Source organism: Myxine glutinosa, chromosome 6, assembly GCF_964187855.1.
Source record: "Myxine glutinosa chromosome 6, kmMyxGlut1.1, whole genome shotgun sequence".
NCBI classification, from domain to species: Eukaryota; Metazoa; Chordata; class Myxini; order Myxiniformes; family Myxinidae; genus Myxine; species Myxine glutinosa.
The window spans coordinates 133,796,646-133,824,450 of NC_136266.1; the positions used below are offsets into that span (position 1 = coordinate 133,796,646).

The window sequence follows — 27,805 nt, forward strand, 5'->3', positions numbered from 1 at the left end:
GAGATGTCGGTCAGTGCCAGCAACTTTATTGATGCTTGTGTGTCTGGTTCCCTCTCTCTGTCTGTCCCACCGATGAATGCTACTTCAGAATCCTTTGAAACTTCGGTGTTAATCCTTCGGTTCAGAACTGCTCTTGTAGATGTTTCAATCCCTGGTTTATTTTGAAGCTTCGTTGCAGTTGTCATTATTGGATGCATTTTCTCAGGAGCCAACATCACAGTATCGTTTGGCCCTGTCAAGTCAGATACCTCTAGGTTGTTTGTCTTTACCGTGCTGGGTTTACTACCTGACGGTCTCCCTTCCTGTTCATTCTTCAAACTGTCTTTGGGTGGATCTGAGAGAGAAGACTCTCCATATCCTGTCGTTTGATGAATAGTTTCCTCTTCTTCTTCTTCTTCCATTTCTTCAGATTGGGTTACCACTCTTTTCTCCTTCAGAATACTAGGCTTTACAAATCCCTTTGACACATTACTTCCCGTGTCATCCTCAATTGTACCAGGGTGTTCCGTGGTCCCATCCTCTGCGGGTTCTGATTTCCTCTTCTGTGCTCTCTTTGCCTTCCCTGCTCCCACTGCCTGCCATTGATTTATGGCAGCAGAAGAGTTGGGATGAGAAGCTGGTATAGAACTTTCTTGAGGGTCCACTGCCCTCGAGCACAAAGGAGCAGCCGCCTCTCTTAGGTTACCTTCAGTGACGCTGGGATCCTCTCGAGGCTGATCTGGACGTTGAGGAGCTGCAACTTCTTTAATGATGGTGGGGCAGTCTGCTCTCCTGTGATCCTTCGCTTTGCATACAAAACAACGGGGTTCGTTTGTCATATAAAACACCCTGTAATTCTTTCCGTCAAAAGGAATAACAAACGACCCCTCACATTCAGCCTCCTTTCCCAATTCAATGGATACTTGTCTTTTAAAAGACCAGACATGTTGTAGGGAGGGCTCATGACAGCCCAAAGACACAGGCTTGATGGGTGATCTCAACACTCCCAGTCGTTCCAGGAAAGGCACCACGACATTGTCAGGCACGTAAGGGGGTATATTAGATATAATTATCCTTGTACCAAGACTTGAGAGCGGCTCGACTTGTACAAAGAGTCCTCCCACACTAATCCCTTTCTCAATGGCTTTGTTTGCTGCAGCCTCTGAGTTTAGAAAGAACACAGCTTGTCCATACATTTTCGAGGCTGCAACTATCGTTGCTGGATCAACCACACTAGCGAGTGCATTCACATAGGCCTCTATTTGGGTGATTTGTCCCAACTCGCATTTCACCCCGTGCTTCCTTGTTAACGCCTTAAACGGGTGGGCAGGGCGGTTCCCACCTGCACCAGAGGTAGTGGCGGCCATTTTTGCCCACGTACCATCCAGAGGCATGATTGCTATTAACGGTATATTTCCCGTCAAATGAAAATGGAAAAAAAAAATATCAATGAGCTCGTTCGCGAGCTTCTGCTTATTTTAGCACGACCGGACCGGTATGCTAATGATTTGCTCAAAAGGATAAACAAACACGCGTTGAGCAAATAACTTATCGGCTTAATCGCCAAAACTATGCAAATTTAGCACAGAAAGTCAAGGGTCATTAAGCAAAAACAAGGAAGTCAAACAGTTTGTGATACGCCACAAATCGGGCGCGGCAAATCTAGTCCCACACGGGTGCGGCCGTGGCTAGGCCCGAACACAAAGGGCTAATAACTCAAACGGGACGTCAAAGTAAAGTAACAAAATGAACCAACTCGGTTCAAATAACCCAAATAAACCAAAAATACAAACGGAAACGGAAGAGGGTGAGATGGAAATGTCGAAAATAGCACGGCTCGAGGAGCAGCAAAATGGCGTGGCGTGGCGTGGCGTGTAGTAGTAGTAGTTAGTAGTAGTAGTAGTAGTAGTAGTAGTAGTAGTAGTAGATGTAGATGATGATGATGATGTTGTTGATAATACCCTCACAAGGAACTAATACAGGAGAAGGCCATTCTTTGATGCCAATAAATGTTTTAGGAATTTTATCGAATTCCCACTCAACACACTGTACAAGCAGCACACCATTAGACACTCTAATATTGCTCCTTGAAATTGATGTGGCAAATCGCATGAGAGGTAAACTAACGATGGCTCGTGCACAATATGGCTAATTTGCTGAGAACGTAGTCTGATATGGAGGTTTATTTCCCATTTTGCAATTCAACGCTTTTGAACAGCACCATTTGTATGTGAAGGATCAAGAAAGGAGCAGAAAATAATTCACCATGACGTTAAATCATCCAGTTGTGAAGCAGGTGCTGGTCGTCCAAATAAGATTTTTTTTTTCTTTACGAATGTATCTTTATTTATTTGGACTCAGTGTTATAATGATTAGTGGAAGTTGATGAATGTGAAAGATGAAGAAGTTGTTGTGGTGGGCGGAGACCTGAATGGACATGTGGGAAGGAGTATGGATGGTTTTGAGGGAGTTCATGGGGGTTACGGATATGGTGTGAGAAATGGAGAAGGTGAAAGGATTTTGGAGTTTGCTGATGGAGCTGATTTGTTGATTTGTAATACTCAGTTCCAGAAAGAGGATAATAAACTTGTTACATACACGTCAGGTGGGTCGACGACAACCGTTGACTACCTGATGGTGCGTAGGCGAGATAGGGGGCACCTCCGGGACACAAAGGTGATCCCGGTGGAGGAGGCTGTTTCACAGCACCACTTGGTTGTCTGCGACATAAGGGTGAAAGGTGCGAGGAGAGCTCGGCGGGTGAAGTACCAACCAAGAATGAAGGTGTGGAGGTTGAAAGAGGTGACAGTAAGGGAGGCATTAAAAGAGAGGCTGAGTAGGGTAGAGGATGATGTGGTTGAGCTTGAAAGTGGTTGGATGTCAATGAAAGCTAGTCTGTTGGGAGCCGTTGGTGAGGTATGTGGATGGACAAAAGGACCACCGAGGCACTCGGAAACATGGTGGTGGGATTATGAAGTTGGAAAGAGGATTGATGAGAAGAGGAAGAAGTTCAAGGAGTGGCAGAAGGCGAAGGGTACAGGAGCAGAAACAGCAGAGCATGAAAGTTATAAGGCAGCCAGGAAGGCTGCAAAGAAAGAGGTAGCAAAGGCGCAGGAGGCATGTAGGAAAATGATCGGAGAACGCTTGGATTCGGAAGAGGGTCAGAAAGCAGTATTCAGGATTGCAAAGCACATAGCGAAAGAGAGGTGTGACGTGATGGGGGTGAGTTGCTTGAAGGATGAAGTGGGACAAATCGTTGTCGACCCAGATGGAATTAAAGGAAGATGGAAAAGATATATGGAAATGCTGTTGAATACAGAGAATGAATGGGATGGCAACATAGAGAGTAACCCAGTTTTAGGACCGGCAGAGAAGATAACTGAGAAGGAAGTTGAGGAAGCGATAAAAGCAATGAAGAGTGGAAAAGCGGGAGGGCCAACGGGAGTTGTGGGAGATATGTTGAAGGCAGCAGGAAGTTGGGGTGTGAAGAGAATGACAGAGATCTGTAATCTGGTGGTGAAAGAAGGCCGCATTCCAGTGGATTGGGAACCGAGTACTCTCGTCCCTCTATACAAGGGGAAAGGTGACCCTCTGGAGTGTGGCTCGTACCGAGCGATAAAGTTATTGGAGCATGGAATGAAGGTATTGGAAAGGGTGTTGGAGAGGAGGATAAGGAAGAAAGTGAAGATCGACGAAATGCAGTTTGGATTTATGCCAGGAAGAAGAACGACAGATGCGCTTTTCATTGTGAGGCAGTTGCAGGAGAAGTACATGGAGAAGAGGAAGAAGTGTCCTTCCCCCTCTCTCCCCATCTTGTCTACCGCTCCCTATGTTATATGTTTTATGTGTCGGTTTGTCTTTCTGTGTGATTAATGTTCGCTCTTTCACGAGCCTCGACCTTGTATACAAAAAAAAAAAAAAAAAAAAAAAAAAAAAAAAAAAAAAAAAAAAAAAAAAAAAAAAAAAAAAAAAAAAAAAAAAAAAAAAAAAAAAAAAAAAAAAAAAAAAAAAAAAAAGTGTTTTTTGGGTTTGTTGATCTGGAGAAAGCATTCGACGCAAAGTATTGACATGGGCATTGAGGAAGTTAGGAGTGGAGGAATGGTTGATCAGAGTAGTGATGGCAATGTACAAAAGAGCGCGCACAGCTGTAAGGACGAAGGACGGGAACAGTGGTGAGTTTGAGGTGAAGGTGGGAGTGCATCAGGGGTCGGTACTAAGTCCACTACTATTTGTAGCTGTGATGGAGGTGCTGGCTCAGAACGTAAAGGAGGGTTTACCGTGGGAGTTGTTGTATGCAGATGATCTGGTGTTGATTGCGGAAAGTATGGATGGACTGAAGGAAAAGATGAACAAGTGGAAGGAATGTATGGAGACAAAAGGTCTGAAGGTGAATATCAGAAAGACGAAGGTGATGGCAAGTGGTAAAGCATGTGGTGAGGTGGAAAGAACTGGGAAGTGGCCGTGTGCTGTGTGCAGGAAGGGTGTCGGAGTGAACTCCATTCAATGTACAATGTGCGCTGAGTGAGTTCATCAAAAATGTAGTGGTCTGAGAGGGTCATTTACCAGTGTGGCAGCTACATTCAAATGTAAGGTGTGCACAGAGGGAGCTGCAGATGGAGGAAATGTTGAGTTGGATCTTGGAGACGGCGTGAAGCTGGAAGGTGTGAAAACATTTTGCTACCTCGGAGACATGCTGAATGGAGAAGGTGGATCAGACTCGGCAACGGTTGCTCGAGTGAGATGTACCTGGAAGAAGTTTCTGGAACTGAGTGGCGTGCTGATGAGGAGGAGAGTGTCACTGAAGCTGAAGGGAAAGGTGTATGCTGCATGTGTGAGAAGTGTTATGATTTATGGGAGCAAGACATGGGTAATGAACTTAGAGCAGCAACGAAGGCTGGAAAGGGTGGAAATGCGAATGGTTCGATGGATGTGCGGAGTATCGTTGAGAGAGAGGAAGACAAATGATGAATTGCGAAAGATGATGGGAATATTGCCTGTGATTGATGCTGTGAAGAGGAACAGGCTGAGATGGTTTGGTCATGTGTTGAGGAAGGATGAAAGTGACTGGTTGAGAAGAGTGATGGAAATTGATGTAGAAGGAAGTAGAGGACGGGGAAGACCGAGAAAGACTTGGCTAAAGATGGTGGAAGAAGAAATGCGGGCAAGAGGGTTAGCAAGGAGAGATGCAGAAAATAGGGCAAAATGGAGAAGATTGTCATGGTGACCGCAAGGCTAACCCCCGCTCTAGCAGGGAAAATGGCCTTTAAAATGCATGTTGTAAAATGCATGTTGTTGTATAATGATTAGATTATTGGAGCATCTGTTCTGAGTCTTGGACGTTGGTGTTTCAGACCCCAATCAATCATACCAAAGACTTGAACCGTAAAGATACCGTAAAGGTGACTTTGAACGCCGGAATGACTTTGAACACTTGTTACAAGGTTCATTCGGATGTTTTTCGCAGAAATTTGCCTTAATTTTTTTAAATCTCCGAAACAGTTCAAAGCCCTCCTCCCAATTATGGCAAGACTTTGAATATCATCACTTGGTAGGTGATCAAATCTGGTGAATCGGTAGGTGTTCAAACACGCCCCAAGCACGAGGTGACTTTGAATGCCTGAATATCAAAAAAAGAACCATAAACCCCAAATCTGGTGATCACCAAATTTGGGTGTTGGAAAGGACACACCCTGGAGGGGATTTTAAATCCGGTAATACCACACATCACACATGTAGTTTAAGTTCTTCAAAATTGTAAAATACTTCAAAAAGTGTTCAATTTCACCCCACTTTATAGTACGTGCTATTTCATTGTTTGAACTCAGCATTTAAAAAGGATAGAGCACAGACAAACAACCATACGTTGGCAACCATTGCACCTGCTTGATGGGCCTAATGTGGTCCTTCTGAGGGAATTATTATCATTATTACTACTACTACTACTACTACTACTCCCCTCGCCAGGTGAGGTGGTATTGTATTTGGGTCCATTTGTTTTTTACTTGTGAAATCGAAGATTCACCCTTATACACCACCCCCATTGTACTTTTATTAGACCCTGTTTGGACATAGTCCAAAACGGGGGCTTGTGGATTGTGTCTCGTCTGTTTGTCTATCCACAACCATATCTCAGACATGTATGGACCGATTTTGTTCATACTTTGTACAAAGACGATATGTGATGGTATACGTAGGCACATCATTTTGTTTCACAAGGCAATCAAATACGGCCGACTGGTAGGCATTTTAGTTGTAAACTATCGCTTCTGACATCAAATCCTTCCTCTTCTCCAATGGCTTGATCTCGGATCATCAATTTGGATTCAGATCAGGTCATTCTACTCTGGACATGCTGCTTCTGCTGTCTCAACAATGGATTGAGGTCCTCAATGCCAAACAGGAAATCAGAGCTGTCTCCCTTGACATATCACGTGCCTTCGATACGGTCTGGCACCCAGCTCTGCTCACCAAACTCTCCTCCTATGGTATCCATGGAAACCTTCATGCATGGCTTGCAGACGTCCTTTCTGGTCGCAGTCAACGTGTGGCCCTGAATGGAATTCTCTCTTCTCCCCTTCCTGTTCAGGCTGGAGTTCCCCAAGGTAGTGTTCTGGGCCCTGTGCTTTTTCTGGTCTCCATCAATGATCTCTCCGACTCTCTGGAAAATCCTCTCTATCTATTTGCTGATGACTCCACTCTCTGCCGCTCCATATCCCAACCCTCAGATTGGCAGGCAGGAGCCTCTTCACTCCCTGCAGACCGGAACAATATCACAAACTGGTCAAATAAGTAGAACATGTCTTTCAATCCTGACAAATCGCACACTCTCACTTTGTTTCTCCGAAAAGACTGTCTGGACACCCTCCGATCTACTTTCTGAACAATCCTCTTGAAGAGGTTCTGTCACTCAAGCTCTTGGGTCTCACTATCTGCCATGATCTTTCCTGGGAAAACCACATTCCAAGCTGGCCTCCAAAGCCAGTCGCCGACTGGGCATCCTCCGTCGTGCGTAGTCCTTTCTGGGCACTTGTAAGCTCCTCACCACATGCAAAACTTTCATCTGCAGCTCAATAGAATACTGCTCTCCCCTCTGGGCTGGTGCTCCTGTCTCACACCCAGCTCGGCTTCATGCGATTGAAACCAAAGCATTCAGAATCATTGAAATCTCCCGCGATGAAGCTGATTCTGAGGGCCTTTCTCTCTCTCACCGCAGGCAGGTAGGTGATCTTTCTGTCTTCCACCGACTCCTCTCTGGCCTTGCTCCCTCACCTTGAAATATGTTGAAAAAGTCAAAACCTTACATGGGGTGTACTTACTTTTTCACCTGACTGTATATATATATATATATATATATATATATATATATATATATATATATATATATATATATATATATATATATATATATATATATCTGTGCAGTGTCTGTGTTGTGTTGTCCTGTGTTGTCACTGCACTACTTTCTCAAACTTTTGTGAAATCGTACCAAACTTCTGGTATGCACATATCTCTCCCGTCGGTATGTCCTAAGGGTATTTCTTTTGAAAAATCTTCGACATTTTTTTTATTTTTATTTTTGGAATTTTTGGGGGGAAAATTATTTTTTCCAACTTAAGTTTTCAATTTAAATTGTTTATAAAATGTGATATCACGTATATTACAAATACATTTGTGCAAAATAATTGTTTGAATTATGATTGGTTTAAACCATGACAAAACGGCAACTCGGGTACAGACATTTATCCATACTAGGGCATGCCCGTACTATATCTATATCTAAAATTATATCCCCCCCCCTCTATTTACATGAAATGGTTTGGTCCAAAGCGAACGGCTTGCGAGTGGTGACAATCCCCCCCCTCTATTTACATGCAATGGTTTGGTCCAAAGCGAACGGCTTCCGGAGTTTGGTAAAGAAATCGCCATCCCGTGCACAAACGCGCAGGAAAGCGAATGAATCGCAAATTCGTTTTTATTAGTTGTAAAACATAGTTTAACGCCAACATAGTTTGCAAACGTGAAATAAATGAATACGCTCTCAAATGTGCCATCCGAGGCAGAGTGTGCCCGCCACGTTCGGCACACGCGATAGTTCGCTGCTCTCTGATTGGTTGAATCGTTTTTTGGACATAGCTCGGTAAGTAATTGTCCGATTAATATGAAAACTTGAAAAGGCACATCCTCGGGTCCCCAGCAATATACCTGGCAAGTTAAAAGTATATCGGACCCGTGGTTGTCGAGAAACAGCGGTCACAGACAAACAAACGTACAGACGTACAGACAGACAGACAGAGATTACTGGAATTATAGATAGATATCTACACATCTGGGCAGTGTCTGTGTTGTCACTTAACGACTCCCTCAAACTTTTGTTTCCGTGGTTGTGAAGTGTTTTTAATAACGTTGCGGTGGTTTTGAATCACGTGGTGGTGAGGTATTTTGAATTATGTGGTGGTGAGGTGTTTTTAAATGACGTGTTGGTGAGGTGTTTTAAATCACATGGTGGTGAGGTGTTTTTAAATCACATGGTGGTGAGGTGTTTTTAAATCACATGGTGGTGAGGTATTTTGAATTATGTGGTGGTGAGGTGTTTTTAAATGACGTGTTGGTGAGGTGTTTTAAATCACATGGTGGTGAGGTGTTTTTAAATCACATGGTGGTGAGGTGTTTTTAAATCACATGGTGGTGAGGTGTTTTTAAATCACATGGTGGTGAGGTATTTTGAATTATGTGGTGGTGAGGTGTTTTTAAATCACATGGTGGTGAGATGTCTTGAATTACGTGGTGGTGAGGTGTTTTGAATTATGTGGTGGTGAGGTATTTATAATTACGTAGTTGTGAGGTATTTATAATTACGTGTTGGTGAGGTGTTTTAAATCACATGGTGGTGAGGTGTTTTTAAATCACATGGTGGTGAGGTATTTTGAATTATGTGGTGGTGAGGTGTTTTTAAATGACGTGTTGGTGAGGTGTTTTAAATCACATGGTGGTGAGGTGTTTTTAAATCACATGGTGGTGAGGTGTTTTTAAATCACATGGTGGTGAGGTGTTTTTAAATCACATGGTGGTGAGGTATTTTGAATTATGTGGTGGTGAGGTGTTTTTAAATCACATGGTGGTGAGGTGTCTTGAATTACGTGGTGGTGAGGTGTTTTGAATTATGTGGTGGTGAGGTATTTATAATTACGTAGTTGTGAGGTATTTATAATTACGTGGTGGTGAGGTGTTTTGAATTACTTGGTGGTGAGGTGTTTTTAAATGACGTGGTGGTGAGGTGTTTTTAATTTCGTGGCTGTGAAGTGTTTTTATTACGTGTTTTATGGCTGTGAGGTGTTTTTAATTTCGTGGTGGTGACGTGTTTTTAATTTCGTGGCTGTAAGGTGTTTTTATTACGTGTTTTATGGCTGAGAGGTGTTTTTAATTTCGTCGTGGTGAGGTGTTTTTATTACGTATTTTATGTCTGAGGTGTTTTTAATTTCGTGGTGGTGACGTGTTTTTATTACGTGTTTTATGGCTGTGAGGTGTTTTTAATTTCGTGGTGGTGACGTGTTTTTAATTTCGTGGCTGTGAGGTGTTTTTATTACGTGTTTTATGGCTGAGAGGTGTTTTTAATTTCGTTGTGGTGACGTGTTTTTATTTCGTGTTTTATGGCTGTGAGGTGTTTTTAATTTCGTGGTGGTGACGTGTTTTTAATTTCGTGGCTGTGAGGTGTTTTTATTACGTGTTTTATGGCTGTGAGGTGTTTTTAATTTCGTGGTGGTGACGTGTTTTTAATTTTGTGGTGGTGAGGTGTTTTTAGTACGTGTTTTATGGCTGTGAGGTGTTTTTAATTTCGTGGTGGTGACGTGTTTTTAATTTTGTGGTGGTGACGTGTTTTTATTACGTGTTTTATGGCTGTGAGGTGTTTTTAATTTCGTGGTGGTGACGTGTTTTTATTACGTGTTTTATGGCTGTGAGGTGTTTTTAATTTTGTGGTGGTGACGTGTTTTTATTACGTGTTTTATGGCTGTGAGGTGTTTTTAATTTCGTGGTGGTGACGTGTTTTTATTACGTGTTTTATGGCTGTGAGGTGTTTTTAATTTCGTGGCTGTGAGGTGTTTTTATTACGTGTTTTATGGCTGTGAGGTGTTTTATTTTCGTGGTAGTGAGGTGTTTTTATTACGTGTTTTATGGCTGTGAGGTGTTTTTAATTTTGTGGTAGTGAGGTGTTTTTATTACGTGTTTTATGGCTGTGAGATGTTTTTATTTTCGTGGTAGTGAGGTGTTTTTATTACGTGTTTTATGGCTGTGAGGTGTTTTTAATTTCGTGGTAGTGAGGTGTTTTTATTACGTGTTTTATGGCTGTGAGGTGTTTTTATTACGTGTTTTATGGCTGTGAGGTGTTTTTATTTTCGTGGTAGTGAGGTGTTTTTATTACGTGTTTTATGGCTGTGAGGTGTTTTTATTTTCGTGGTAGTGAGGTGTTTTTATTACGTGTTTTATGGCTGTGAGGTGTTTTTATTTTCGTGGTAGTGAGGTGTTTTTATTACGTGTTTTATGGCTGTGAGGTGTTTTTAATTTCGTGGTAGTGAGGTGTTTTTATTACGTGTTTTATGGCTGTGAGGTGTTTTTATTACGTGTTTTATGGCTGTGAGGTGTTTTTATTACGTGTTTTATGGCTGTGAGGTGTTTTTATTACGTGTTTTATGGCTGTGAGGTGTTTTTAATTTTGTGGTAGTGAGGTGTTCTTATTACGTTACGTGTTTTATGGCTGTGAGGTGTTTTCAATTTCGTGGTGGTGAGGTGTTTTTAATTACTTGGTGGTGAGGTGTTTTTATTACGTGTTTTATGGCTGTGAGGTGTTTTTAATTTCGTGGTGGTGACGTGTTTTTAATTACTTGGTGGTGAGGTGTTTTTATTACGTGTTTTATGGCTGTGAGGTGTTTTTAATTATGTGGTGGTGAGGTGTTTTTAATTATGTGCTGGTGAGGTGTTTTTAATTATGTGGTGGTGAGGTGTTTTAATTACTTGGTGGTGAGGTGTTTTGAATTACGTGGTGTTGAGGTGTTTTGAATTACTTGGTGGTGAGGTGTTTTTAAATGACGTGGTGGTGAGGTGTTTTTAATTTCGTAGCTGTGAGGTGTTTTTATTACGTGTTTTATGGCTGTGAGGTGTTTTTATTACGTGTTTTATGGCTGTGAGGTGTTTTTAATGATGTGGTGGTGAGGTGTTTTGAATTTCGTGGTGGTGAGGTGTAATCGTCCAAAACTTCCAGTCTGCACATACCCCTTCTGTAAGTATGTGCTGAGGGGTTCTTTTATTTAAAAAAATATATATATTCAACCTAAATTGCCTATAAAAATGTAATATCACAAACACGACAAATAAATTTGTGTAAAATAATTGTTTGTATTCTGATAGGTGTAAATCATGACAACACAGCAACTCAGGTACAGTCATTATCCTCAGCTAAATCAAGCACGGTCTTCAGTCACGATGCGTGGTGACGCGAGCGCAGCGAGCCGAGCCAAGCTAGTATATATATATATATATATATATATATATATATATATATATATATATATATATATATATATAATATGTGTGTATGTTTTTGTATGTGTGTATGTATGTATGTATGTATGTATGTATACGTGTGTATGTATGTGTATGTTTGTATGTGTGTATGTATGTGTATGTTTGTATGTGTGTGTGTATATGTTTTTGTGTGTGTGTGTTTTTTATGTGTGTGTGTTTTTTATGTGTGTATGTATGTATGTATGTTTTAGCTCATACATGAGCCTCGACTTTGTATACAAAAAAAAGAAGAATATGAAGTGCGTAAAGCAGATGCATATGAAAACACCATTTTGAGAATTTCCCAGGAAATCATATGAAGGGAAACAACTTAAAACTAGTGGAAGTAGGCTCTCGGCGATGATTGAAAATGGAACCATCAGAATAAAGTTACGGCACACAACACTACCGGAATTGACGAAAAAAATTACTGATTTTAATTTATACAATCGTGAACAGCGCCATCTATGCGGTGTAATTGGTCTAGACTCTAGACGGTGTAATTTAAGGTCTGATTGAAAGTTTGGTGGTGCGGTTGAGGACTTGGGGTTGGAGACGAGGTGGAAGACCTTAAGTCACATTTTACATGACGTGGAATTTCCGCAGGTCCTTGCTAGTTAGTTTTTTCATAATTTTATCAGCATTACGTGTGTGTGTGTGTGTGTGTGTGTGTGTCTGTGTGTATGTGTATGTGTGTGTGTGTATGTGTCTGTGTATGTGTATGAAAACCCCACAAACATGTCTCTCGACTCTGTATACAAAACAAAAAAAGCACAATTGTATTTGAAAAACTAAAAATCTGTTCAGTTTGTTGTGGGGTTTTTACTAGTTGTTCGCAACAGTTGCAGCACAGACGGTTCATGCCTCTCCCTTTAAACCCAATAATCCAAAAGGATCATAATGCCATGCTTTCAAGGCCTGCATTCGCACTGAAAATCGAGGTGAATCGAGCATTTACTCTTCTGCTCCACTGGTGATTTCTACATCTGTTGAGCTCACTGTGTGACACCTAGTATTGAACTATGACAGGTGGCTCGCATTTCCATGCACCTGATCAGGTTATTGAATGGACGCTGCTTAATGCAGTGCCTCTGGCACAGAAACCCACAATTTGTGCACTCAATTGACGTGTAAAAGTTCTGCGTGTGAAATCGACTCCTTACTCTCATTTCAGGTAATTTTTGGGTAGAGTGGTAAAAATCAGAAAACATTTGTTCACGATGATAAATCAATTATTTGAAGTCACATTCCATATTTGTATTTGATTATGGATAGATGTTAATAGATATTAGTGAAGTTCTTCCATTTCTACACTCAAAACAATATTGACGCTTAACTCTCATGGATGACAGTGTTGAAGTTAATGGAGGGACGACAAGCACATTGAAATGCATTTTATTGATCTGTGGGTTGTGTGTCTGGAAGGACACAAAACATCTGATCTTACAAACAAGCAGTCATTTGAGGTTAGGAGAGGCGGCAAGGAGAAGCAATGGATGAAACCAACATAATGTTTATTAAGGTATGCCAACTGCCATGGGAAGAAAGGGAAAGCTGATGTTTCGAGTGTTAATCCACAACGAAGAGATAATGCCCTAAATGTCAGCTTCCCCTCGCTTCCCACAGCAGTTAGCATACCTCAGTCAACGTCCTGTTGACTTAATCCATTATTATACCTGTCCATCAACGCAGATCATCACTAGCCTTCAACAGCAATGTGGGCATCAAGCAGAAAGCCTGCAGCAAAAAAAAAAGGTGCACCACTGTGGACACTTACCTTATTGTCACACCTCTCTTGAGTGTCACTGGTGACCCCAGCGGACAATGGGATTAACCACAAAGCTGGTTGTATAACCAAGAATACCCAACAAATATGGTGAGCCATTATTAGTGGAGAGTACTCAACAGAACTTGAACTCTCAAAAGAGAACAAAAGGGACACAGACCTCTCACAGGCCTAGGTATGTGCAATCACAAGGAGCAGACAGACTCGGTGCCAAAAGGAAGAGTGCTTGCACCTTCTTTACTGAAAAAGAAGTCGATGTTGATCTCACCATGAGGCAGAGCTGTGCATATGAACAAAACAAAAGCTTCAGAAGTGCTTCCTGGCTCAGGAACACAACAAGCGATACTCTGGACTAACAAAAGAGGTATTCAAGATCAAACATAGATTGAGTATGGAGGGAACTGAGATTGTCCTCTACTATCAGGTGTATTCCACTCATGAAGCACGTGGAGTACGTGTAAAAGGAAAATGTTTCAAGGACCAATTTCAACAGAAAGCAAAAATATCTTAAATTGGAGATGCTTTTCCTCAATAACATCATGTTGTTTGCATCGCAAATCCGCAAATATACCAATAACGATGGAATAAAGGAAATAACAGCGCAAGGTGTACGACAACAAGCAGGCAAAAAGCAGGCAAAAAGCAAAATGAGCCAGAAACAAATGATTGAACACAATAATTAAAACTGGTCAAAAAAATATCATATTGGCCTGTGAAGCATGCCAGATCATAGTGCAGAATAAAACTCAGCGTAAATATACAGGAACAGCTATTTAAAATAAACCACATAAGCAGATGTCTTCAATGAATGAAAAGCAGAGTTTTGAAATCTTTTGCGGAAACGTCCCAATAAACAGCCCTTAAATAAATGGGAGACTGCAAAGGATCTCAGCAGAACGCCACAAAAATGGGAGAGAAAAATGCCATTGGCACAGTTCAGCAGTACTTAGACAAAACATTTCGCCATTTTTCCGCCATCCCGGCCATTCAAATGTGTGGCTCGTGCTCTGTGTTTGGGAATATCGACATTCAGACAAAATCGTGGCTCATTGGAAACATAGGTCATGCTCGGAAATACAAAGCAACAGTTTAAAAGACCCTTCCGATGTCCTTTTTCTCAAGACAAGACTTTTTCTTCATGGTAAGATGTTCTATGATCTCTGTAGTTCCAATTGTATCTTTGGTGGTCACAGTTGATGGAAATGAAATTGACAACCTCTTTCAAAAATTTCAGAATCATTGGAATCTCCCGCGATGAAGCTAACTGCGAGGGCCTTTCACTTACTCACCGCATTCAGGTTGGTGGTCTTTCTGTCTTCTACCGACTCCTCTCCGGCCTAGCTCCCCCAGCTCTATCTCTGCTCTGCCCCCCAAATATTCCTACAGGTTGCACAAGATCTGCCAGCAACTCTCTTCTGGTGAAATTGCCATAATCAAGACTCACTGCTCACCTTCACTCTTTCATTCCTCTTTACTCCCGCCTCTGGAACAAACTCCCTCACTCTCTTCAATCACACTCCTCCCTCCAGGTCTTTAAAACAGCTGTTCACCACCATCTCTTATCTTCCCCCATCCAAAACCTTGATCTTTTCTACCCCCGCTAATTCACCCCAGATCCACTTTTTTGAAATCCCGACTTCTTTCTTTCCTGGAAGTTCGAGCAGTGTCCATGTGTTTTAAACCTTGAACCACCCCCCTCTCCCGCCTTCCTATGCCTCCTCCCCCCCCCCCCCCCAAGCCCTCTCCCTCCCACGGATCTTCCGTTGTCCCTGTTCTCTGCTGTTGTACTTGTGTGCTTCCCTCTCTCTCCCCATCTTGTCTCTCGCTCCCTTTATTGTACGCTTTGTGTGTCCGTTTGTCCTTTTATGTGATTGGTTAGCTCTTTCACGAGCCTCGATCTTGTATACCAAAAAAAATAATTAAAACATGGTGAGCTCAAAGTTGTTCAGAATGGTGAACTTGTATGAATTCCTAGAGTGCATCCTCTTGTTGGTTCCTGTATTCTCAGAGGGCAGTTTAATTTGGAGATGCTACAGCTTGGATATAGAATGCACAGTCCAGTAGGCACCTGACAGCATCAGGGAATTGCAGAGTTTCAGTGGGACAGCAGGGAATGCAGTAAAAATGAGAACTGTACTCAGCAGAGAGCATATCTCCGCCTGCTGAACGGTTTACGTTTTGTATGCCACTGACAGGCCGGATCTGGATTCGGACCTGAACCAAAATCGAATCGGCTTGTTCTTGTCACCGAACCAACTCATCCACCAAGTTTATTCATAACTCGTCCATAACTTTTTAAAATATCATGTTATGTATCGCTTTTCACCCGATCTCTCAATGGTGCGGAATCACTTAAAAATTAAATAATTCTTGTAGCCGAATCCATATTCAGATCGTCATCAAAATCGAAACGATTAGTCCTTGTCAGACACCCAACCGGTCCACCAGGTTTCGTCCAAATCCGTCCACAACTTGTTGAGATATGCTGCTATTTATCGTTGTTGGCCCCATCTCCCAATGGTGAAGAATCACTTAAAGAATTCTGGTAGGCGGATCCGCATCTTCACCAAAATCGTCATTTCGTCCTCGTCACGTACGCTACCTCTTTGCCAAATTTCATCCGAATCCGTCCACAACTTTTTGAGATATATTGTTCACAAACAGACAAACAGACAGGGGTGAAAACATAACCTCCATCCACCTTTGCTGGCGATAAATCAGAGAAACTACATGGAACTATTCAATGCCTCAATTGTTTTGCTTTGTTCTCTTTTGCAACCCAGGATTACTTATTCGAAGTGCATTTCGCTGTTCCTTGGAGTGCTAGTGCATGTCTAGCCCTAATCTGTACGTATAAATTTGCTCATAAAGGTTGCTCATATTCTGTACGTATAAATAAATGGATTTCATTATTTGTTTCTCATGGAACCATACATTCTAATCACCGATGTCAGGCTTTCACAGATGCAAGAAGTAGATCATGGGAGGGTGATGGTGTTAATATTTGAGGAAGGGAATGAATATCAAATGAACAGAAAGAAAAGTTTATTTGTGCAAAGAAAGAGTGAATAATTAAATCACCCTTGAGTGATTTCTTTGCATTCTAATAGCACTCAATTTGGTTTACTCTCGCCTTAAAACTCAAATTAAATCTTTTTGGGGGATGGAGATTGCAGGTGGTGGAAGGGGTTTCACTTCTCTGATCGGTGTTTGCTTTTGGTCACGTCATGGAAGAGCAGTGGCTCTTCTTTGACTGGCTGGTTTCCTGTGTCTAGAATTTACTAATTATGCAACTGGAATATGTAAACTATTTACATGTGTGTATGCTGCAAGGTGCACTGCAGTAGTTGACAGCCAAAGATACAATCTTATTTTTACTGGCATTCAAAATTTGGGAAGGAAAATTCCTGGGCATCAAAGAAAATTCCCAGGCAACAACAGAAATCATTGAATATTCAAAGAAATAGCTATCAAATGAAGTATTTATAGAAAAGAGATTTATTTTTAGCTGCTCTCCTTGGGTTTTACTCCCTCTGCTCTCTCAGTCATCCAACCCTTCCAATCAGCTCCAACATGTGTACGTGTTGTTCCAGTAACCCCCTTCTGGTTGAACTCCTAAAATCCAGGCTTAACACATACCTCAACTCTTTTTTCTTTTTCAGAATGGCAAGCTTGTATGAGCAGCTTGTAAATGCAGCCTTGTATGCAGAGGCAGCCATAGTCATTTGGGGGCCCAATGCAAAATGCAATAATGGTCCAGTGGGGCCTCTGTGAGCCCTGCCAGAGATATCGCACTAAAATACCCAATTTGGTGTTCGTCGACAGTCTGTTTTTCTGACGTCCATATATTCGTTCGTTACTTGTGCAATCTCAACCAACTACACTTGCCAAGGGTAAAAAAATCCAAGGAATTCCCATGCTATATTGCCCATCACACCCCCCCCCCCCCCCCCCGAGAAGGTGTATACATAGCAGCTTGACCGTTGTTCCACCTTATCGTGGCATTTTTCCAAGGCAATTCAAATAAAAAAGTAATAAGAATAATGATAATAGCCTAATAATAATATTAACATTACAGTATTACAAAATAATCTTACTATAATGCACCAAATGCCCATCCGTCTGTCTGTCCGTTCGAAGGTACCACAAAAACGGCTCAACCGATCGCACATATATTTTGGGTGGGTAATTCTGGGAACCCCTGGAGTAAAATAGGCTATATTGTTTTTCCAATTTTTCCAAGTTTTCAATTTTCCAATTTTTCTAAACACGATGGAATAATATTTACTGATATGAACAGTGATGTGGCTTTTGTTGAAATTCTACAAATGTTGTTTATTCTACGTACCAGGAGAGAGTAGATCGACTCCTGATGAACTCTTCCTATATAAACGCGTGGCTCCGAAGTAACATGATAGCATGTGCAAAGCAACTGAGAAACAGGTGAAGCGGCCGCTTCCGTGTTACAGATTCGGCGCGCACTTTTCACACATAAACGTGCGACTGAGAAAGACGTGTCGCGGCCGCTTCCATTTTGCAGAATTCAATCTTTTTTTAAAAATGGGCGCCATGTACTGTTTAGATTTTGATGATTCAACAGATGTTTATATGAATCGTTTAAAATAAAAAAAGCCTTCAATTTGTGATATTTTGCCTTTTCATTTGAGCTTCCCAATTGAAGCCCGCCCATAAGGTGGGTACCGTTGCTAGTATTAACAATCAAATTAACAATAATAGTACAATAATTCACAGTAATCAAAAGAATAAAGAGATCCCCCCCCCCCTCCACCCCCCGACCTCTCCTGCAGATATATTTTAAATAATTTTATGTGATTAGAATAACGGTAACCTCTCAGACTTTTTCTGGTCTTCATCAATGATCTCTCTGACTCTCTTGAAAATCCTCTCTATCTCTTTGCTGACGACTCTACTCTCTGTCGCTCCATTCCTCATCCCTCAGATCGGCAGTCTGCAGCCTCCTCACTCTCTGCAGACCTTGACAAAATCACAGACTGGGCAAACAAGTGGAACATGTCTTTCAATCCTGACAAATCTCACACTCTTACGATGTCTCTCCGAAAAGACCGACTGGACAACCCTCCCATCCACTTTCTGAATAATCCTCTCCAAGAAGTTCTGTCACTCAAGCTTTTGGGTCTCACTATCTGCCATGATCTTTCCTGGAAAAACCACATTTCAAATCTGGCCTCCAAAGCCAGTCGCCGACTGGGCATCCTCCGTCGTGCGAAGTCCTTCCTTGGCACACCTGAGCTCCTCACCACATACAAGGCTTTCATCCGCAGCTCAATGGAATACTGCTCTCCCCTCTGGGCTGGTGCTCCTGCCTCACACCTAGCTCGCCTTCACGCTGTTGAAACCAAAGCATTCAGAATCATTGGAATCTCCCGCGATGAAGCTAACTCCAAGGGCCTCTCACTCACTCACCGCAGGCAGGTTGGTGGTCTTTCCGTCTTCTACCGACTCCTCTCTGGCCTTGCCCCCCCCCCCCCAGCTCTCTCTGGGCTCTGTCCCGCAAATATTCCTACAGGTCGCACAAGATCTGCCTGCAACCCTCTTTTGGTTAAACTGCCAAAATCAAGACTCTCTGCTCACCTTCACTCCTTCATTCCTCTTTTCTCCCGCCTCTGGAACAAACTCCCTCACTCTCTTCAATCCCACTCCACCCTCCAAGTCTTTAAAACAGCTGTTCACCACCATCTCTTATCTTCCCCCATCCAAAACCTTGATCTTTTCTACCCCCGCTAATTTCACCCCAATTCCACTTTTTGAAATACCAACTTTTGTCCTGGAAGTCCTTGGTGTCCTTGTGCTTTATACTTCCCTTCCCCCCCCCCCCCCCCCTTCCCACGCCTCCTCCCCCCGGACCCTCTCCCTTCCACACATCTCACTGCTCTCGGATGTTGTGTGTGTGTGCTTCCCCTTTTCTCCCCATCTTGTCTTCCGCTCCCTCTTTTTGTGTATTTTGTTTGTCTGGTCGATTTGTTTGTGAAGTTAATGTTAGCTCTTTCACGAGCCTCGATTCAGTATACAAAAAAAAACCTCTGAATCTCACCTGACACCGCCAGCCGTAAACACAAACCCTCACAAAAAGCTGATCCTGGGTTGTTCCATTAACAATCAGCTTGCTATCGCTTGCCGATAGCCAGCCATTCCTTGTCAACCGTTTCAAATGCAGTGCTTGCTTGAGTGCTTAAGCCACTTGGCGAGCGCTCTACAAGCTGATTGGTAATGGATCACACCCCTGCACATGTGCTTGAACAAGGACCATTTGCTGGTTCTGATATGCCGCTTGTGCAACAAAAAGTTAATTTTGGTAATCCTGTCACCTGAGCTCCTGTCTCGTTAAACGTTAGAGGAAAACATTTTTTTGAACCAAGATTGGTCTTGTGGGGCCCCTTGTCATCTGGGGGCCCTGTGTAATTGCGCGAGATGCACACCCTTGATACCGCCTCTGCTTGTATGAGGTGGTCTACTTTGCTCTGTTTTCTCCCACTTGTGAGACTGCTTTTTAGAAACTATTCAATCATTCCTCCCTCCAAGGTTTTAAACAAGTGGTGTTCCATAATCTCATTTTATCCCGACACTCATTATCCCTAGAAAACTGAACCCTCTTACTTGCAGGTCAATCTCTTTCCTTCCCCTCTCACTCCCTCATTCCTGTTTTGGTATTATCTCATTACCTTGCTTGATTATCAAACTATCTTCCCACTGTTACATTGTCACTAAAATTTATTTATACCCTCTGTCACCTTGCTTTTCCATGAGCCTCGATTATTTATACAAAACATCAAGCAATTAATGTCCATTGTGATTGAAGGACATGTAGAGCATTCCGATGTAAGTGCTCAACTTGTATTTCTGTGGTCTTAGATTCAAATCCCATAAATTGTGTTGATTTTTAACTTTTGTCTATTATTGCCCTTTTTAGAAGTATACTGATTTATTTTCATGTCCTTGTGATCTGCATGTCCTGTATGAACAGGCCCAAGACAGTATGAAATAGAAAAAAAGGTCGTGAAAGTTAGTGAATCAATTTGTCCAAATTATGTGCTTGTTATGGCCGAAATATCGCACCATCCTCTGCCTGTTGCAGGTGCCGACGGCGCTTGTCAATCCAGCTACCGATCCTACACCATGCCTATTTCCCAACCGTGGGAGGGGTTGATGTCAGCGAGTCTGCACCTTGTTCGACGCAGAGCCTTCACCAGCATGAACCTTTGGCTTCCGGGAAAGCACCTCCGCCACAACCTCTACAAGTCATGGTGACAGGCCTGTGATGAAAGGTGCTCGTGACTTTTGACTTGCGAAGGAGGTCAAAGTGTTGTGTGAGAAAGATAACGAAATGTGGTATGAAAATGGCCGCGTCCTCAAAAGGAAGATGACCATGGATGATGGAACCTCTTCAGGAGGACATCTACGTTTGAGACACTTTCTCGGAGGTACAAAAAAAGACTTGCCCAATGATAAGTTGTGCAAAGAATGAAGGTGAATGTATTACATTTTGAGGAGGATGCATCACGTTTTTGTTGAAAATAACTTTTCCTCATTATCCCAGCACAGACCTCAAGCGAAGACACGATTCCTCCATCTTGGAAATGATCTTTAAGTGCCACGTTTCCTGTTCCCATTTCAAATAAGGAAATTGATCCATTTCCATCCAATGCAAACTCTCTATAGGCATTACAGTGAGGATGTGTTCACTAGTTTATCTTTTTTGATAACACTTGCAAAAAAAGTTAGTAAAGTTATTCACTTTCGTTGTCAGTCCTAATGACGACACAAACAGCTTTCACATCGTTGGTGGTTTTTGAGTCTAAATTCATTTTCATTCCAGCGTGACAACATGCACTACAACTTTAGTGCACCACCTATGTTGTGAAAGCAGCAATAATTTATCGTCATTGTTAACTTAACAGAGAGACCTTCAGTTCCCTGGAAGTAAGAGAAAAGTGTGCATTCGTCAGACTTTTATGGGGGTCCTCTGGCTTGGAACCATGCCTGGAGCCACCATGGCTTTTCCATAAAGGCCATGTCCAGGTAGACGAGCAGACTCCCAAAGGCGGACACGAATAGGGTGTGAGACGATGACGCACCCTTGATTTATTCAAGAGACTATACTAGAATGTCACTCACAGCTTTGTGTAATAACTCTGTGTGTACATCCCCAAATTCCCATGTAGTTGGCGGACACGCAGTTAAAATGAGGCAATAGACCAACGTGAAGTTGATGTTTTGCTATGCACCTTGTTTTCTGCACAGCGCTCTAGTAAGCAGTGAATGCGGAAGGGGAATGAGGCGATTGGGAATTGTGGTTAGAGAGGGAGAGGATGAATTGTGAGTTGGGGAGAATTTGGGCACTCGTCCCTCATCGTTTTGAGATAGTTTTACTTGTTACTAACCCACGTTCTTACCCGGTGAAATGTTGCTTTTATGCATGACGTAATGGGCTCTATCCTTGTATAGTCACGTCATCAAGCTCCTTTTTTAAATTTGTTTGTAAACCACAATATTCGTGGGTTTCTTTGAAACACTAAACGACCCTGAAATGTACACTTGCTTTTAAGATTTTATTCATTGCACTGAAAACTCACAGTGAGGATATGTTTCATAAACTTTTGTCGGCGTGCTATATTTCATGGCAACTCTTTTTCTGGGTAATAAAACTGGCTTCCATCGCACAAGAAAAGCGGTCCTGTTGCACTGAAGGCAACCCTACTTGGTCTTTTGAGGTGTGCACTTACATGATTTGCAAAACCTGCTTTGTAATGCTCCACAACGAATGTGTCGGCAAGGGGGTAGTGAGAGGTGGAAAATGTTGTCTTTCCATTTAAAAAAATGTTTTACACAAGTCATTGGATTGTATCCGCTTTGGTGTTTCTTTTTTTAATCCCCCTTTGGCACAAACCTTGCACAAATATATCTTTAATAATGTAATTTTGAAACGCACTTGTGTGTCTGTGCGCTCACACCACTCTGCACAGAATGAAAACACGAATGATTTGTGAATGAAAACCGTGTTGTTTTTGAACTTCAGGGATTTGGGGGAAAATATTTGTTACGTTTCATGACATCTCGGTCACATTGTGGATGAAGCGTCCATTCTGAGTCTGGGAAATCGGCGGTTCAAACCCATCCCTGTTCCAGTCATACAAAGACAACTAGAACGGCACTCTTCGACGTCACGACGTCGACCGATATGCCTCAGCCTATATTATTACATCATTGTAATACTTGTACCAAGTTTGATTTAAATTCATTCAGCTGTTCTCAAGTTACCAAATTTTTACCTGGCATGACCTCTCACCTTTGACCTCTTGACCCCAAATTTTATTCAGCTCATGTTTACATCATTATACATACCTTTACCAAGTTTTAATTTAAATCCCTTCAGCTGTTCATAAGTTATCATATTTTTACTTGACATGACCTTTCGCCTTTGACTTCAGGACCCCAAAATCTAATCAGTTAATCTTTACATCATTATACATATCTGTACCAAGTTGGAATTAGTTCACGTCAGCCGTTCTCAAGTTATAGACGTATTACAGACTTTGACCTTTGACTTCATGACCCCAAAATCTAATCAGTTCATCTTTACATCATTCTACATAACTGTACCAAATTTGGGCAGAATTCCATCACTGCTTCACAAGTTATCGTGGTAACAGGATTTTTTTTACCTAACATGACCTCTGACCTTTGGCCTTTGACCTCGTGATCCCAAAACCCAATCATTTCATCTTTACCTCATTATACACACCTGCACCAAGTTTGACTAAGATCCCTTCAGCTGTTCTCAAGTTATCGCGGTAACAAAAACCTATCACGGGACGGACAGCCGGACAGACAACCTGAAAACATAATGCCTCCGGCGACTTCGTCGACAGAGGCATACAAATGCACATACAGTACTTTCTTACATCAAGCAATTACGTATGTGCTACTTCCTTGCTTGATGCCCAGCATTTATAAAATGGCACTCTGATAAACCCCATGCGTTGGCATCCCTTGGGGAGAGAGGTGGGAGAGGAGTTGATGGAAATGGGGCTCCATCATTTCCACTGCTGACTACAGAGTGACGTCACTAGATGGTGCCATCACAATCCAGAGTACCCAGGAAAAGTTGCCTCACTTTCCCCAAAGTTGTGTTTATCTGAAGTCGAGTCTTGAGTTGTCAAATTTCTCTGTATAATGTCTTTTGTCTGTATATGTGACTGATGTGACATCACTTCCATGAGCTTTTGACCCTATAAGTACAAGTAAAATACAAGTAAAGTGTTACGTGCTCCTCCCCGACCCCCTGGTCACGGTGTACCTCCGAGCCCCGAGAGGAGTCACGGCAGAAAAATGTGTTATTCTGTATGTCAAAGATCGAGGGAGAAGCCACCCCAATTGTTACTCACAAACAAATATTGTATTAAGATCACACAAGAATAACCGTACAACAATAATAGTATTTAAAAGTACAATCAATATGTCCTATGATGGTACCATCAGTTTTGTAATATTTAACTCACTGTGCTCCAAGTGAGTGAAACACGAACATTCCCCAATGTCTCTTATTCCCGGCTTCGAGACGAAATTGATTCGCTCTAGCGATCGCCAGAACGAGGTCCAATCGAGACCAGAATCCCGTGCGGATGGCAAATACAGTCACACAGCCGAAGCTGTACAAAGGCGCCCTCAAGGCGCCTGGGAAATCCAAAGGTGCCCTACAGGCGACTGAGAGATCACACCCTCGGGTATGAACAAATTAACCTTCAAAAAGCCACGTCACACACACGCCCCAGATCGACGTCTGAATGCGGTGGAGATGGTCGAAAAGAGACGAAACCGCGAGCGAAGCACAAGTCCTGCGCGAGTCAAAATGGCCGACGACCCGGTCTCGTGGCGCACGGCACGGCGATGATTTTCTCCTGAATCGATCGCAAAACCTGACACGCAGGTTGACCGGTCACAGCGATGACAACTCTGTCTTAGGAATCCCTTTCCCGGAAACCCGAAAGTTCGCTAGTGACTCTGGCTCGCCAACGTTCGCTTCAGAACCCGGAGCAACTCGGCTTTCTTGTCCGACTCATTCGCTCCGCTCCCTTTCTCTTCGTCCTCCGGTTCCCGATCCGGTTTCCTGTTTCTTTTAACATTAACTTTTTTACCTTTGTAAAACAGCTCATGGACCATAAACCTTTTGAAAACAATAATAGTATATGGAATCAGAAATATTTACAGTGGATGCAAACCACCACAACGGAAGTGACGAATCCGTAACAAAAGTGACTTTTAGAGAATTTAGCTACTGTATATCTTCTTTTTTCTAAATAATTGCTGACTTTACCTTTTCTTTGGCAATGATAATACATGTTTTATAATACATAATATTATATAATACATAATATTTATAATACATAAATGATAATGCATGTTAACTAATAAATAATACATGTTTTATTTGATTTATCACAGCCCTTCTATCATTTGGCCCTTTCTCCACTCATGATTTGGCAAATAAGCAAGTAAATACCTTCTTGGTTAAAGTATTGAAAACTTTCATCCAACAAACACCAGCACATACTGAGCTATGGGAAAAAATGTTCAGATGTTTTTTTAATCTTCATCTACAAAATTACATTTACTTCGATATACAAGTGTGTGTGGGCAATAGTTAGTCAGGGAGTAAATGAGGTTCCAAATGACAACGTTTGGTAATTATTTGCCCATTTCCAAAGTGGTCAATCAATAAATTGATGAACAGAATGCAATGTTGCCTTGGTATAGTGAATTGTTTTGTTGTTTTTAACTTCGCCTTTGATTTCACACAGATCCACTTTTTTTCCTACGACAGCGAGGCTCATGGAAGAGCAAGATTGAACTGACAGTGGGGTAGCGGGGCAACAATTGGGCATGACTGGAATGAACGGAGGAGCGGAGCAAGGTAAGGATGGGGTAACATGGGGGTAACAAAGATCATGGGTCAGGATTGGGGATGACATGAGGTAGTACCACACTGCTTGCTTGAAGCCCTTTAGGTAAGACTGGGAAAATACGACCTCTGGAAGGTGGTTCCATATATAGGAGAAGCGAGGAACAAACGAGTTGAGGTAATGCACCACTGCCTATTTCCTCGCAATAACTCATTTCATTTGTTCCACCTCCTTCACCTCTTTCCTTACACCAATTCCTTGTTTCTGTAATTACCACGTGAGTGTCTGCTCATTACAAATATGTCCTGACGCTTTTTTTTTGCTTTTTTTTTTGTATACAACATCGTGGCTCGTGTAAGAGCTAACATTGATCCCAAAAAGACAAACTGACACCTAAAACATATGATAAAGGGAGCGGGAGACAAGATGGGGAGAGAGAGGGAAGCACACAAGTACAACATTTGAGAGCACGAACATCGGGAGATTTGTGGGAGGGAGAGGGCTTGGGGGCAGGAGGCATGGGAAGGGGGGGGGGGGGGGGGGAGAATGGAAACATAAAACACATGGACACTGCTAGGACTTCCAGGAAATAAGTCGGTATTTCAAAAAAGTGGATCTGGGGTGAATTAACAGGGGTAGGAAAGATCAAGGTTTTGGATGGGGGAAGATAAAAGATGGTGGTAAACAGCTGTTTTAAAGACCTGGAGGGAGGAGTGGGATTGAAGGGAGTTGGGGGAGTTTGTTCCAGAGGCGGGAGAAAAGAGGAATGAAAGAGTGAAGGTGAGCAGAGAGCCGAGATTTTGGCAGATTAACCATAAGAAGGTTGCAGGCAGATCTTGTGCGACCTGTAGGAATATTTGGGGGACTGAGCACAGACAGGGCTGGGGGGCAAGGCCGGAGAGGAGTCGGTAGAAGACACAAAGACCACCAACCTGCCTGCGGTGAGCGAGTGAAAGGCCCTCGGAGTTAGCTTCATCACGGGAGATTCCAATGATTCTGAAAGCTTTGATTTCAACAGCGTGAAGCCGAGCTAGGTGTGAGGCAGGAGCACCAGCCCAGAGGGGAGAGCAGTATTCCATTGAGCTGCGGATGAAAGCCTTGTATGTGGTGAGGAGCTCAGGTGTGCCAAGGAAGGACTTTGCATGACGGAGGATGCCCAGTCGGCGACTGGCTTTGGAGGCCAGATTTGAAATGTGGTTTTCCCACGAAAGATCATGGCAGATCGTGAGACCCAAAAGCTTGAGTGACAGAACTTCTTGGAGAGGATTATTCAGAAAGTGGATGGGAGGGTTGTCCATTCGGTCTTTTCAGAGAGACATTGAAAGAGTGTGAGATTTGTCAGGATTGAAAGACATGTTCCACTTGTTTGACCAGTCTGTGATTTTGTCCAGGTCTGCAGAGAGTGAGGAGGCTGCAGACTGCCGATCTGAGGGAAGAGGAATGGAGCGGCAGAGAGTGGAGTCATCAGCAAAGAGATAGAGAGGATTTTCCAGAGAGTCGGAGAGATCTTTGATGAAGACCAGAAATAGCACAAGGCCCAGAACACTGCCTTGGGGAACTCCAGCCTGAACAGGAAGGGGAGATGAGAGAGAAGGCTAACGTCTCATGCTAATGTAATGCTAATGTCAACACAGCCGCCTCCGCTTTACTGTAATGCTCATGCTTTGTGTTTTTATTTGAAAACCAAATGATTTCCTCCACAGTAATATATCTGCCATAATGGTTACTACAAGATGGCGTCGACATTGGCTTTAATTTTTATATGTATTTTTTATATACAAAATCAAGGCTCATGGAAGAGCTGGAAAACTGAATGGATTAGGATGCAACAGAACAAAAGGAACAGTAGACAAAGGGGGAAACACCAGCAGCAGAGTTGAAGGAGAAAATCGAGGGAAACTTCAAATAAGGTATGTGGGAAGGAAAGAGGTGCATGGGAGGATATACAGGGTAGACAAGATGGATACAGAGGCAACTCTTGAAGGAATAACTGGGAATTTGGAAGGAGGTGGGCTTAGGGGTGGGGAGAGTTAATGGGAGTAGATTGTGTCCTGCTGAAACCTTGGGGGTGAGGGTGAAACAAGGAAAGAGCAGAGGGCACAAGACCATAAGGGAAGCGATAAAGACAGAGAGACCACCGACCTGTCTGATGGGAAAGCGCTAGGCTGCAGTTGAAGGCCTTGTCGGTAGATAAGAGTTCAGGTGTGCCAAGGAAGGATTTCGTACAACGGAAAATGCCCAGTCGGCAGAGGATGCCCAAATTCCTGCATTAACATTCTCTGCGGCCTTTGCTCTCCCCTTATGCGATAGCCCCCGTGGCAATCTCAATGTGCCAGTGGTCTGACCCATTGAACACGGTGTCGCTTCATATATGATGTTTCCACCAAAGTCCTTTAGTGGACTTAATTAGTTTGGTCACTCAAGGAAGCACACACACACACACACCTACTGCTTATAGTGATAATTATATGACAACAAACGAGGAAGCTGATACCATTCTTGTTCTGCAGACCATCAGCCCATCCATGTCCATTTTGACACAGTG

The 27,805-nt window shown here is 42.6% G+C and overlaps 1 protein-coding gene across 1 annotated transcript in view; it reads left to right on the forward strand.

Moving 5' to 3' along the window:
• The window catches only part of GABBR2 (gamma-aminobutyric acid type B receptor subunit 2), a 280,931-nt gene extending 258,581 nt beyond the window's left edge, over positions 1-22,350 (forward strand). The window contains exon 17 of the mRNA XM_078781075.1: positions 20,436-22,350. Within this exon, the coding sequence (XP_078637201.1) occupies positions 20,436-20,619 (184 nt within the window). The 3' untranslated portion in view covers positions 20,620-22,350. The remainder of the gene's footprint in view (positions 1-20,435) is intronic.
• The last annotated feature ends 5,455 nt before the right edge of the window (positions 22,351-27,805 follow it).